Genomic DNA, 14,716 nt, shown 5'->3' on the forward strand with positions numbered 1-14,716 from the left:
AAAAAAGAGAGAGTATATACACCGAGGTTCAGCTCTCAAAAAAATACAGGTTTTCGTCCTTTTTCAAGGAGAATTTAAATGACATGATTCTTGGATTTTGTGTGAAACTTCAAGGAACAGTTGTGAAACTAGGGGTTCTGTTAATATTGGGAGTTAGACCTAAGAATACAGCAATTATTTTATCACAAGAATTTTCTTCCTGTGACATTATAATTTCAATTGAATCACAACCTATTTATAGCAAGGTCAAAAGACGGCAACATGCTGCCCTAAAAACATGAGGTTATTTATCCATAAAATTCCTCTAATACATACATGATGGTAAGTGGGAACCCTGGCTCCCTTTAAAACATGCCTTCAGGACACTTCTAGAGAAGTGCTAAGCTGTACTGGGAGGGAGGGGAAGTGGTCTCTCCATATTCTACAAACACTTTCTTGGGTGGCTTCCAGAACCCCAGCTCTCCCTGGTTTTCTACTTTTACCACTGGCTATTGTTGCCTTCCCTGTTCACAGTCTCTACACGTCTCAGTGCCCTAGGGTTCAGTCCTCAGGATGCTTCTCTCAGTATTTCTCAACCTTGGCTATACAAAATAATCACCCGGAGAGCTTTTTGAAAAGTGCTGGTGGAGGACTGCAGCCGGACCCACTAATTTGGCACCTCTGGGGGCTGGGCCTCGCACCCATCCTCTCCCAGGATGCTCTGTGCAGCCAGGGTTGGGAACGACTGACTTTTGCTCGTTTCCCAGGTCACCAGTTCCCAGACCAGCAGCTTCAGCATCAACTAGGAACATGCTGGAAATGCAGATTCTCCAGCTCTACCCCAAACCTACTGAGTCAGAAACTGGGTATGAAGCCCAGTCACCTGCTCTCCCAAGCCCTCCAGGTGATTATGATGCAGGCTAGGTGCCTTAGGTAATCTCGTCGAGAATGCTGATGACTCACAAACGTACTTCTCTAGCCTAGATCTCTGCTCGGAATCCAGATTCTTCTTATAACCAGCTGCCAACTCAAAATCTCCCTTTGGATGCCTAATATGCATCTCAAATGTAACAAGTTCAAAACCAAACTCTTGATTCCCTCTTCAAAAACTTGCTCTTTTCTTTGTCTTCCAGTGTACAGAACCACCATCTACCAAACTTAGGGGTCAAAACTCTTCCGCCCCCATTTCTGCTACTCACACATCCCGCCGTGACCAACCTCCCCTAGGCTACTGAAGTAGCCTCCTAATCAGTCTCCCCACTTCCAACCTTGACCCCTGTAGCCCACTTAGCAACCAGGATGATCCTTTTAAAGCATATATTGGATCACCCCATTCTCTGCCTTCTCTTCCTGCCAAGTGGCTTCCGATTATACTTAAAATAAGTTCTTAAATCCCAATCATAACTTACAAAGCCCCATGTAAGCTGGCCCTTGGTTACCCTCTGATCTAACTGCCTACCCATGCTGTCCCCATCTCCCCCTCCTTACTGTGCTCCAGCCCCAATGACTTCCTTGCCCAGCACACCAAACGCAGTACTGATCCAGGGCCCGTGTGCTTGCTGACTCTCTGCGGGGGTCCCTGTCTCCCAGATATTCACTGAGTGAACGCTTTTGCCTTTGTTCACTGAGTCCCTTGTTCGAATATTAATTTCTAAGAGACACCTATCCCAATCACTGCTGTCTGAAAGAAGCAACCTGATTTTTTTCCCCTAACCATACCTGGTAATAAACTACATTTCCCATCTTTCCCGCTAGGATTTAAGTTTCATGAGGACAGGGTCCTTTGTCATTTATGTTCAGTGCATTGTCCCCAGTTCCCAGAAACACTCCTGCAACATAAGATGTATCCGGGACTTGGCCGAATCAATGAATGAAAAGAAGAGAATGATAAACAAGGGTGGAAGGGAAAGGAGCAGTTGGGCCCGTTGGCCTTTCTCAGGACATCACCTGATTTATCCAACAGCAAAAGTACAACATGCTACTTTTCAAAAAAACCATCCAGTGAATTAATACATTTGGCATCCTCAGCAAGGTCACATTCTTGGCATTCAGCTATATGCATTTAGTGTAGTTTGCAAGTACAAACTCCTATGTCACTTTCTGTTTGGAAGGGAGAACATCAACATTAACAATCCCTGGTTATATCATTTATAAACATGCAGATGTGAATTATTAAAGATTAATGCATTTTAGGATTGGTGTCGGCATTCCGTTTGTCTCATGCCGAAACCAATTCTGTTCTTCATTAGTCAATGACAACCCGTATCACCCTGTTATGGAAGAGAAATCAAAGGTGCAAGTGCGTGAGTTGAGAGTAAGTGATGAAACTGATTAGTAAGAGACTTAATGGCTATAATCAATCAACACATCATAATAATCCTGGCTCCAGGGCTATCAGAAGACAGGGAAATAGCCGTAACACCAGCTTGTTCACTTCACAACTGGTATTTATTCCCTTTAGAAAATACAGAAACACAGACCACAAGTTTGTGAAGTCACCTTTAGGGACATCTTGACTCTAAGGACCACTCATTTTATCACCACTTTCCTAAATGAGAAGTCAGATGATTTGGGAGACTTTTACTTCTGGGCTAAAATTAGTTCCCAAAAGCTCTGGTACCCCTCCATTCCAATTCCTCGCCTCCCACGGAGGACAGAAAACACAGCAGGTCAATGCCAACAGCATTTCAACTGCAGCAGCACTCTGCTGATTCAAGAAGCAGCATTACTCAGTTAAGCACAAGTTTAGAGGGGGTGACAGTCTACTCAGCTGGAGAAATGAAATCAAACAGTAAACAAGGCGAATGAAGTGCTCCTACAGTGAACAGTGTAAAAAAATAATGGAAAAGTGGGCGTGGACGGCTGGATCAGCCAGGGAAACACATTAGCCGCCGCTAACCTGACAGAGCGAGAACGACACCAAAACACTACCCTGGTGACATGGCCTTCCCTATATGTTCAGACACAGAAGACCGAAGAAAGGGAATGGAAAATGAGAGGAGAGTTTAAACTGAACTGCGTAACTTAATTTTAACTGAGAGGGGGAGCCAAAACCGACTGGGAATGCGTATTTTGATGTGTGTTAATGTTCTCTTCTTTCTGAATGTGAAGGAAGAAGTGGAAAAGGTTTAGCTGGAAACCCGGTGGAATGGAAGAACTGAAAACATTTCTGCTTTTGACAAAAAGAAGAAATACTCACTCCCCAATTATCAACGTACCTGACTTGGGTCCGGAGGGGTCTCCTAAGCAAAGGGTAGCTCAGAGCCCTGGGGCACCTGCTTTAAACGCAAGGGTCTGGCCGCAGGTCAGCAGTGGGGGACCTGCCCTCGAGAAACAGCAGGAACATATCCATGACCAAAGTGCTGAGTCTCCATAACCAGGCTCCTGGTCGGAATTTTAAATTAGTACCCTAAAGGGGGAGGCTCTCGTATCTAAGAACTACGGCACACGGAGATGCAATCACATCTCTCACAAAGACAAAATATATAGTTGCTTTCTTAAGTGTTGCTAAGCATCATTTGGAATGGATCTGAAATTACTGTTTTGTGTAACATACAAATAGTTTACTTTGTAAGGGGGAAAAAAATACTGGCTGAAGTTCTCCACGGTTTGTAGAACTGCTGAATTGATGTTTTCCAGGCTGCCACAGATTAAAAACACGGATATATCAATGGCATTTTGTGTTTAAGAATTTTTTTTTTCTTCCTGCTCAGCTTGCCAATAAGCAGCATGCATTTTCCTTGCAACAAGCTGTTGCAGGATTTCTACTTCGAGAGAAGCCAAAAAGGAACACTTGATAGATGTTTTAAAATAAGATTACCAGGTAGGGTGACTGTGCAGACTTTCAAGTAAAAAATGTGTCATTACGTGCAGTGCCATTTCAGAGACGCTACTGATGTGATCATGACAGGAAACCGGTTTAGAACCACTTACACAGAGTGAAATAAACTCATAATTTTACCCTGAGTTTTAAGCAAAGATAAACTGAAGAGTGGAAAATTTATTTATTTAGGATGGGTTAGGCTTCAGCCCTTAGAGTTCTAAAAATCCGACAGGAATGGATTAAAAAAGCGAGAGATACTGGCTTGCACCCTCCGGTGTTCATTTTATAGGTACTAATCTTGACAAATTAGACCAGGAACTATCATTTCCTCTCACTAAAATCCTTCCTGTTCACTCCAGCCTATGACTAACTCCTAAATGCAATTCATTTTTCTCTTTCCCATTATAGCATCCTTCCAGAATCTGCTTGTCTGAATGTCAGATTAAGCAAGAAAATGAGTTTTTTGACCAGAATATCTTCTTGTTTGTCTGTGCGGCTCTATCGGCTCCCACGGAAATCTCAGCTCTCACTTGCTAAGCGGAGGGGAGAACCAGGTGAGCACTTCCACAGGAGAGCTCTGAATATACCACGGTGCTGCCCAAAGAGTTTACATTTTCCATAGTTAATCAGATACGTGCTACCCTTTTGGGAGTTCATTCTTTTAGCATCTCTCAGATTTTCCCGAGGGGTGCAAATTCATGATGACCAGCTGGTAGGCGGGACGCATCACTCAGCATCCAGGAACTGACATGATAACGCTTCAGAGAATCAGGCTTAACTATAAGGTAACTGGTGCTTTATGAGAGTGGAGGGGCGATCTCTGGCAAATCCATTCTACAGGCTCTTAAAACCTGTGGTCCTTTTCACAGGACGCAACGAAAGTCATCTGCCAGGTCTGAGTCTGCACAGGTAAAGGGGCACAGACGGCCGGGCGCTCTGCGTCCAGGGGGGCTCCCGGGAAGCCACTCAGTCCTGGAGGCTGCCTGCAGACGTGCGCCCTGGGGAAGGCTCCAGCCCACTGCAGAGGTAGGGAAAGGAGGGCTTCCAGAGGAGGGAGGCACGGATAGCAAAAGATGGGAGTGATGAGGACAGCTCTTGAAAGATTAATGAAAGACTCCTCTCCACCTCGCCCTCCTCCCTCACGGTCTCTCAGCTCTTAAACCACCCTGACCCAGGGCCGCCCAGTCTCCTTCGGCCAGCAGTGGAGCTGGGGAGGGGGCGATGTGGGAGGTGAGACTTCAAACAGCAAGACACATAAAACTGAAAAATGGAGAGTTCTACTTTCATATCTGATGCAACTCTATTTTCTCTCTGCCTGTGATGGCCAGGAAGATAGGATCTTTGATTGGTCTTAAAATAGATACCTACGACTAAGCCAGAAGGAATGGCCACGAAAACAAACATGTATTCATCAGGACACTAACATGAAAACCTAGTTGTGTATCTTTGGTCCCAGGCTGTTCTAATCTGTAGCCCTTCTCCTGTCAGATGAAAGGGACTTAAAATTGGACTCTTGGCACAGATGCCGGTTCTTAAAAAAAAAAAAAAAAAAAAAGAGACGAGGGAAATCTACTCGGAGATTTACAGTTACCATCCTTAGGTCTTTGTTAACGCAACCGATGAACTGCTCCTCGCAGTCTGAACAGTTAAAGTTTTTGTAAACAAAAATGTTTCTCAGGCTGTGAAGTGTTAATTTCTGCCTGCCTATCACCGTTCCCCGCTGTACGCTCACCCTTCTTAATATTTAAACACTGTGGCTGCTTACAGCACACGGAGGAAAAATCTGACAAAAGCCTTTAGCCAATAAAATAAAAATAAAAAAAGTTGGGCTTATTTACATTTTTGCTTTGTTAGTAAACTAGAATGGTTGGCTCTGGAGGCAAGACAAGTGAAATTAACATCCACTAAATCTTCTGGCAACGGCAATGCTTTCTGATGCTGTGCTGTGTCAGCCTCACTGCGTGCTAGGACGAACGAGGCCCAGTGTAAGACCCGCACGATGCATTCAAGATCCAAGAGTTTATTTCCCTACAACCGAGGCAAACAACTCGCGGATGTAAGCCAGTAAGCAGCCAAAGTACAGTGGGATGGGATCATTTATTAGAAGGGAAACCAGATGCCTAATATCAGACCTCGCAGAATCAACTGCACCCGATGTTAGATTTGCCCGATTTAAATGTGTATATACATGCACGCTGCCAATTAGAAAGATGAAGATATTTCATTTCCGTCTCTAAGTATAAATACATCAACGTAAAGAGGAGAGAGAAATGAAAACAATCAGCAAAAACCAAGAAAATTTATCATGGCACGGGGGGATGGAGTAACGTACACATTTGGGTCCTCAAATGCTCATTTAGATTAAACAACCAGGGCTGAAATTCTTTAACTTCTAACCATAGATTGCTGCAGTGCTGGAGTTATGTGCAAACAAAGGGAGAATCCATGTGGCTACTTACCACGAAAAATCTCCATCCTGCTTTTCAAAAGAACGCAGGAAGGAAAAGCCCCACTGAGTTAGGGATGTGCCAGGGCCGATGTGGTGCCAGAATGTATCACAGTAGTTGTTCCCATGACACTCACAATGTTCGTGAGGCAGCATGATAGGAGGGCAAATTTGCAGTGGGTGGAGAAACGGTTTAACAGGCAAGAAACAGATTCAGCCATTCGGGATGCTTTACTGGGCTTTTGTTTATCTACCTCTGTGATAGTTCTCATTAGCTGTCAATTTCATTCTCCAGGACAGAGATGGAGAAAAATGACTGCTCTTTTTTCAACAAACCCTGGGAAGCAGCACTAGGAAGAAGCCCCCACAACATTCTGGCTTTACAGCATCTAGGCTATCAGCCACACGACAGCTGTGCATTTGAACAATGACTTGCTGGAGAGACAATGATTGAAAGAGTCAATCTGACACAGGGAGAGGCAGTAGCAAGTCGAGTAGGAGGTGATGGGAGAGAAGTGAGGTCAGAAAACAAGTTAGTGCTGGGAATGAGAGGAAGGGGGAGAAAAGAAAGCACAAGACTACAGACAGAAAAAATAAAAATGGGGAAATTCCAAACAGATGTTCCCAAAGCAGCAGTCTGAGTATCCTGCCCTGGGTGGGAAACCATGTGATCACTACCTGGTGGTTTTACTTCACCAGTACAGACTCAGAGGCCAAGGGCGGGAGACTGTACATTATCTTAGGATCTAACGTGGATTAACAAAATTTAAACATAAGGACTAAGGATGGGAAAGAGAAGGTGAGATTACTAAATGGGCCTGATTGTTCTCTAAGGGAAAAGTGTCTTTGCATTTGGTTAAATTTAAAACAAAAGAACAAGCAACGTTATGACCATCCCTAAAATGTGGTTTTATTACCTATGACAAGTTTACACAAATACATTAAAAAAAAAAAAAAAAAAGGAAAAAAACAAGGGCATATAGGCTAGGTGGAGGGAAAGAGAAGACCAAATTCTTTTTCAACAAAAATATGCATGATTTCTAACAAATCCCCTTAAAATAACAACACATAAGATTTACGATGAGCATCTCTCAAAAACGGATGTTGTAATGTCCCTAGGCTCAGCTTTGGGAACAGAGTGGAGAAACAGGTAGCATGTGAACTCAAGCCATGGAGGACGGCCACCAGGAGGTACAGGGCCAGCATGTGGACAAGTGTGTGAGTCCTCTGCATGAATTAAAAAAGGGTGCCCCTTCCCACAGAACAGCCTGAATTTCACTCCCATTTACCCCTCTGGCCCATGTCCTTGTCCAGTGAGGAACCTGCTCAACTGCATGTGGCAGCCATGGCTAATGCCACTGAGAGGGTGGTACTGATCAGTTAGTTGATGTGGTCTCAATACATACATACATACAAAAAGTATGAGGAATCACCCCAGATTTTAAACTGCATCCGTTGTTAAATTTTACGTTAGACTGCCTGCTCATCGTACCACACAATCACCAATTTGCCTGTGATCTAAGTGAAGCAAGGGTGCAGACGCTTGTTCCCCCTCCTCTGGACTTTCTCAGACCTGATCCCCAAGAAGATCAACCACTAACCTACCATCTTTTTCCCCCCAAGTTAGAAGAAACATAGATTCAACTTTGTAAAAATACACTATGCTTTCATGGCTGGCTCTGAGCAGGTCCTACTGAGTAACCTCAGTAAGCACAGCAAATCGTCACTGGAAACTTGGCATTCATGTCTTCTGAAATGCACAAGAACACCACTGGATTCCCAATCAGAAGACTTGCCAAAACCACCTGTGCTGCTCTGGACAGCAGAGGGCAAGCCTCCGGGTCTCGGTTAACGATAACTCGAACCACAGCGACAGGGAACATGCACTGAGTGTTTACCATGTGTCTCCTTTATGTGCATCAACATTTAATCTTTACAGGAACCCTAGGAGGTGTGGTTATTATCTTTACAAATGCAGAAACTGAGGCACAGAGAGGCTCAGAGGCCTGTCCGAGGTTATAAAACTAGTAGGTGGCGATAAAATGAGGTGAGATCAGCTAATTATTTAAAGTCCATTCAGTTGCAGTGTTGTGGTTCCACCCAGGAGAAAAGTGAACAGGTGTCAAAACTGCCGACCAGCTTTTCCAGGAGGTCACTCCTCTTAGAATAACACGAACTTTAAAGAAACGTTCTCTCTGCCATGTTTTGCAGTCCCATTACTCTGTACCTTCACACTCAGCAAACACGGTTACGGATCTACTTGAAGGGCGTTCCTCCCCACCAAAAGTGGAACTTCCGCTGTGTCATTTTTTCCCTGTGCCACAGGGATGCAAGGAGCTGATCTGGACTAGTATGGTGAAATGAAAACGTAGGCCCTGGGCGGTTAGCATTTCGGACCCAAGCTTAAAAACACGCTGTGTGCTTTAAACAACGTTTCCAAGAAACCTGAAAGCATTCTACTACAGACTTACTTTCCCAAGAAGCTGGCAGACAGATTCCTATTCAGGTCCTTACCCGCAGCAACTACAAACAACAGGCCTCATTTGAGATGGGGCTAGGGGGTCATCAGAAGCGTAATCCGCTGACCAACTCTATGATGCACAACACAGAGCTAAGCACCAGACTCTGAAGCCAGTTCACCTGCCGAGCTACCTCGTCCACAGTATGTGGTACCATGTGTCCAAAGTGAGCCCTTTTTTGTTGGGTATGTTGTGTTCTACACCACATCAAAATCCAAACAGTGAAAAAGGAGTTTCAAAATCCCCACTGGAATGATAAACATAGGTATGAAAATCACCAGATTGTGAATTACCCATGTCAGGAATTTTAAATAAAAAGCTACAGTATCTTTATCCCTGTGAGGAGTTTTCATTGAAGTTACTATTACTAAGAAAAGTCCTTTTGACCCAATTTTCGAAAGGAGTTCTTGCTCAACGAGTACAATACTTTACATATGATTTCCTAATGTTTAGGTAGTTGATGCTTCAAAAATCATCTCAACACCAAAAACTGCCTAAGGACTTCTGGAATATAAAGTATTCGGAGCTTTAAAAATGTTGAAGGTGGGTAAATCCAGGTTTAATTACAATCTCTGTAAGGACAAACATATTTCTGAAAGAAAGGTTAACATCAGAATGCCTAAATCAAAATGTGCTATATTATAGCTGTATCTAAAATATGGATGAACCTTAGAAACAGAACATTTAGTCAAAAAAGCAAATTGTGGGAGACCATTTACAGCATGAATGGATAACCACATTTTCTGTTTTGACAAGAATCTTCCTAGTTTATGCCTACTGTCCCCTAATTATTAATAGCAACACTTCCATGCCCCCAAAAGTGTCTCAGCTTGGTTGATAAATTATATAGTCACTCTACATATGTTTCTATAAATCTCAAAACTCAATAAAACTAATATTTTCTATGAATTTTTATAATAAAATTCTTCCACAAAACAAAACACCCAAAAAGAACAATTAAAAAAAAACCATTCACAGAGTATTTGAGGCAGGGAAGAGGGACGGGACTAACGATAAGAAAGGAACACACAGGTAGACACAGCAAAACTGGTAATACTCCAATTCTTAAACAGGACGGTGGGTTCACGAGTATTCATTTGATAGCTATGTCTCATCATTGGCATGTTGTATGTGTTCACATATGTACACATATATATGTTTATCTATCTCTCTCTCTCTATATATAGATATATATGTTTATCTATATCTATATATACATGTTTATCTATATAAATATAGATTTATTAGATATCTATCTATATAGATATAGATATCTATATAAATATAAACATATATATAGATTTATATATAAAACATCCCATAATAAGCATTTTTTAAATACAAAAGCAATAAAATGTAAGAAGGGGTAAAACTACCACCCATGCTTTCAAGAGAACAGAATAAACTATCAGAAGATTTATCCACAATTTAATATTCGTTCTAATACATTAGTAAAAGGCACCTTCCGGCAGCCACCTAGATCATGTTAGCAAAAGCTACGTGGAAATAAATTACGTTTAGTAATTTGCTGATAAAAGAAAGGGATGATGTTGACAGAAGAAAGCTGGAGGAGTATGATGATGCAACAGAAAGACAGACAAACACCCCCACATACACAATAAAGGGGGTAAAAGACACAGACGAAGTGTGGCTGCTGAGTTCACTGGCGCGTGAACTCCTTACATCAAAACCAGGAGGCGAGTCTCCATCAGTGACGAGGACGTGAATGTGTGCTGGCCCAGGAAAACACTGGCAGGGACACACACTACACGTTAGAAGCTGACTGCCATGGAATAAATTAAATAGAACCATAAAAACTGAGGCCGATACTTGTCCACAATCTTACCTCAGTGGCACTCATCAACAGAGAATCTTATGCATAGAATCATTACAAAACAGACACTGAGAATAAATAAATTTCTGGCGTTAAGGTCAATGTCCAAACCAAAAACATCAAACTAGCGGGCGATTTTAGTAACTGAGTGTTTATTGTTTATTCATTAGTTGAATATCTTTGGGAATCGGGGCTCTCAAAGTTATGCTTCTAACACATGGTTCCATTGCCATGTGGTTTCATCACCAAGCTTTTGAATAGTAAAACAAACCATGGAATGTATGTTGCCTTTTATGAACACTAGGTCTGTCTTTACCACCGAGTGGAATAATAAATATTAAGAAATGAATACCTGGAATACTTGCGGGAGAAATTGGGCCAGATCGTGACTGGTTGCTTCCCACGGGAGAGCCAACAGGAGAAGGCGACGGGCCCCCGGGGATGCTGGAGAGATGGGGGGATGCGTGTGGAGAGAAAGGCGACTGAGCAGGGTTGCTCTGATCCCCTTGGCTGCTCGTGGATCCAGACGCACTGACTGCTGAGCTCAGAGTGGCTTCCGTTCCCGTGGGGAGGTCATCAATGGAGCCAGACAGGTCCTGAGAAAGAAACACCAATAGGCTTATAAAGTAACACTCTTGGATCCATGCCTGATCAAAAAAGTATTTCAAAATTGCAACAATGCCCCTTTCGGAGACAAAGTTTTTCTAGATAATACCCAAAATTCAGAGCATGGCCACTCGTTCTTAGAAGACTTTCAGGAGGTCTCTCATGAGTTGAACCCTAAGATCTGGCCCAGCCCTAAAGAGTGAAGAAAGCTGTACACCTCTCTTCCATAAAACCACCTGACAGCTTTCCTTTAAGCTGCCAGCACTTGTCCCCCAAACCTGTTCCAAGAGTTACAGGAAACAGCACTTCCGATGGTGACTTTACCATCTGAAAGAAATGATGATTTCCATAAACTGAAAACCATAGCTCCGGATCCTTCCATTTGGAGTCAACGTTGAAGGACTACGTGAATTTCAAACGATTACGTTCTAATGGAACAGCAGAATTTTAATCAAACCTTGTGGTAAGAAATGCTTACATCTTAAGTAACTGTAAGTGCCATTATGATAAAATAGTTACGTGTATACTTTTGTAGGATCCTGTGAAAATAAATCCCTTTGAGGTTATGTTGGCAGAAATGGGTCCTCATGTTATACCTTACTTTTTATAACAACTTTAAGCTAAACAAACAATTTTTAATGCCAACTCTGATTTGTTCCTAACACCCTGTAAGGCAGTTATTAACATCACCATTTGACAGACACAGAAACTGCAGCTCAGTTAGTTACTGTCGAAGGTTACAGCACTGAGGACAGAACCATCCACTCAAGAGGATGAAGAGAGTTGAGAGAGGAGTCTTCTGCAACCTGGTCAGAATGAAAGGAAGAGACTGGAGTTCGGCCTTCCTCACTGCTGTGGTGCCAGGGTCCAGAATGGGTCACCCACCAGCAGGCACTCCCAGGTCGCTGAGAGTCTGGAGATCCAGGTGGGGCCCAGAGCTAGAGCTGGCTGAGTTCTAAAGGCTGGGCTGCAGTATAAAATTATTTGCCTTGATGATCTAGGACTAAATGCTGCAGAATGGGATCAGAAATGCCAGGTTCTGTTATTGTCTACAACGCATATTTAATTTTAATTTATACCCTCTACTCATTCAGCTTATCTCACTGCTTACTACTAGTGGGACTTCTAAAACTAGGGCTTTGAAAACTGGTGGAGGTAGACTGAATCTAGACCAAGAAATACCAAAGGGACCAGGTAAAGCATAGCTGGTTATGGGTCTTCAGGGTATCCCCAAATGTCACAAAGCAAACTCAGGATGAGGATCCCAGTCTCCTGGAAAGTTTCTCTGTTAACCATTGTTAAATCATATAACGAGCTTCGCTTTCTTAACAGCGAAAGTGCCAACAATTAAAAAATAACATTCTCAAATAGCTACAAAAACCTCACAAAAATGAATGGTACAGAAAAACAAAAATTTCTTATGCTAAGGAGAGTAACATCTAAGAATCGCATCTAGGTTTAGAGTAACAAACATAATAACAAATATAACAGTATCAGGGTAGATTGAACATTATCACCACTGGAGAAAGTATCATCGAATCTCCAAAATAAAATGAGGAAAACTGAATCGTATTTTCAAAATTCAGAGGATAAAATCCATAAACGTTTCTACTCAGGGCCCACAAGTTGCATGATTTTGCACATATTCAGCTGGTAAAACACTGTATTTAACTGGATTACCGGGTTCAACAACAGTTCCATGCAGACTTTCGGAACTGAGCACAACTTTTGCGAAGCAGGGTCAGAAAGAGAGAAAGGTTATTAAGCAAGGGACACGCTGTATACAACGTAGAAAGTATTCACCCTTCAGAAATCAAGGCACTTCTCTGACTCTCTAGAAACAAGACCGAAATTAGAAGTGTACTCGTGCACTCATGTCGATCTGCTGAGAGAGCAAACAGGGCCAGTTCCAGCCGTCCCTCCCCCCACCCCCGGCTCTCTGCGGACTCCTCATGGCACAGGCTCAGAGCGAGGATGGGTGCGGGGGGTGGAAGAGGGGTTGGGGTTTAAGAACTTGCTCCCAACGCAGCCCCCTCCTGACCGGATGTAACCAATTCACAGAACTGCAAAGGGACACACGGGCGGGGCTCGTCAAAGCAGGTGTTGTCAGCTCTGGCCTGGGCGCTCCAGCTGGACGCTGCCCGTTTTTGCTCTGCCCGCGAACCAAATGTTGTTAAATGACTGAGAGGAAAAAAAAAGTCAAGCGTAATACTATGTGATACGTGAAAAATACTTGAAATTCGAATTTCAGTATCTGTTAACGTTTTATCGAACGCTGTCACCGCCATCCCTCTAGGTACCGACCACGGCCACTTCGGGGCTAGGATGGAGACTCTGATGGAGACCCCGTGGCCTGCAAAGCCCAAAATATCTACTGTCGGGCCCTTCCAGAAAAAGTCTGCTAACCCCTGACTCAGAGCTGAAGTATTTCTAGTACGGGGTCTACTGTCTTTGCCTCTTCCTTGGGGGAAATGAGAGAGCGCCAGGCCTCAGTCGAACCACGTGGTGACACCCTGTATGTCAGGAATCCTAGGAGCTTCGCCAAGAACAGGGACCGACTCCACATCTACATCCACCCGGAAAATACTGAATGGGAGCCAGACAGAGCCGCGTTCTCTTTGTAGGAGTGGAGGAAGCTGGGAAGCCCCCGTGACGATGGCTGGCGGGCTCTGTGTGCACGCACTCTCTAACACCTAACAAGTATCCATCGTCAATAAACAAGGGGGCCATCGGGCAAGAAACAGTCGGGGAGGGGGGAGAAGTGGGCTTTTCATGCTTCGTTGCAGGAAAAACAAATTTTTAATAGATAACTAGAGATAAAACTATTATCTTTTACTATACTGCTTATGGGTTTAAACATAGAAAAGGCTTTGACATAGATTCAATTTTTTTTTAACCATCATCATCTGAAGTTAAATACTCTTATGCAAATCTTTCTTCATAAGAAACCCAAACAAACAAATTGTTACTTGGAAATTTGTAACATTCTCTGCGCGACCTGTAAATTCCTTCCCTGTCCTCCCTTAAAATTCCAAGTTACGGCCGAACAGGTGACACGGATGGGTGTTAAGAAAGCTTCATTCAAGCTGCAAAAGCATGAAAAACATTTCTGTTATCCAACAAGCGGATCAAGGAAATACCAAGAGAAAAATATAAAAACGGTGGCTTTCTTAGTGTTCAACATATCATCAGAATTTCAGTGCTGACTAGACCTCAGTGCAACAGAAGAGTAATAAAAAGATATAATTTCTATGTTACTATTATACATACACGTAACTTTTATATGTAAATTATAGAGAAATATTCCCGCCCTGCAGACACTCAGGGTATCCATATGTATAGCTATCTTAAAACATGTTAATAAAAGAAGTTCAACAGTGGTTTAAACATTCAGCCTAGTTAACAAAGAAGCTCTGTAACTAATACTCCTCTAGAGGACAATTTAGTCAGCAGGGCACCAACTCTATTCTTCTTTTATAAGTACTATCAGATCTATGATGCCTGTAAAG

General features: G+C 42.9%; 1 protein-coding gene across 11 annotated transcripts in view; it reads right to left on the bottom strand.

Moving 5' to 3' along the window:
- ARID1B (AT-rich interaction domain 1B) overlaps positions 1–14,716 on the bottom strand; it is a 448,658-nt gene that overhangs the window by 117,122 nt on the left and 316,820 nt on the right. For all 11 annotated transcript variants that reach the window (XM_053222044.1, XM_027056567.2, XM_053222045.1 and 8 more), the window contains one exon: positions 10,954–11,197. In XM_053222044.1, coding sequence (XP_053078019.1) covers positions 10,954–11,197 — 244 coding nt within the window. The remainder of the gene's footprint in view (positions 1–10,953; positions 11,198–14,716) is intronic.

Source organism: Acinonyx jubatus, chromosome B2 (assembly GCF_027475565.1).
Source record: "Acinonyx jubatus isolate Ajub_Pintada_27869175 chromosome B2, VMU_Ajub_asm_v1.0, whole genome shotgun sequence".
In the NCBI taxonomy this organism is placed as follows: domain Eukaryota; kingdom Metazoa; phylum Chordata; class Mammalia; order Carnivora; family Felidae; genus Acinonyx; species Acinonyx jubatus.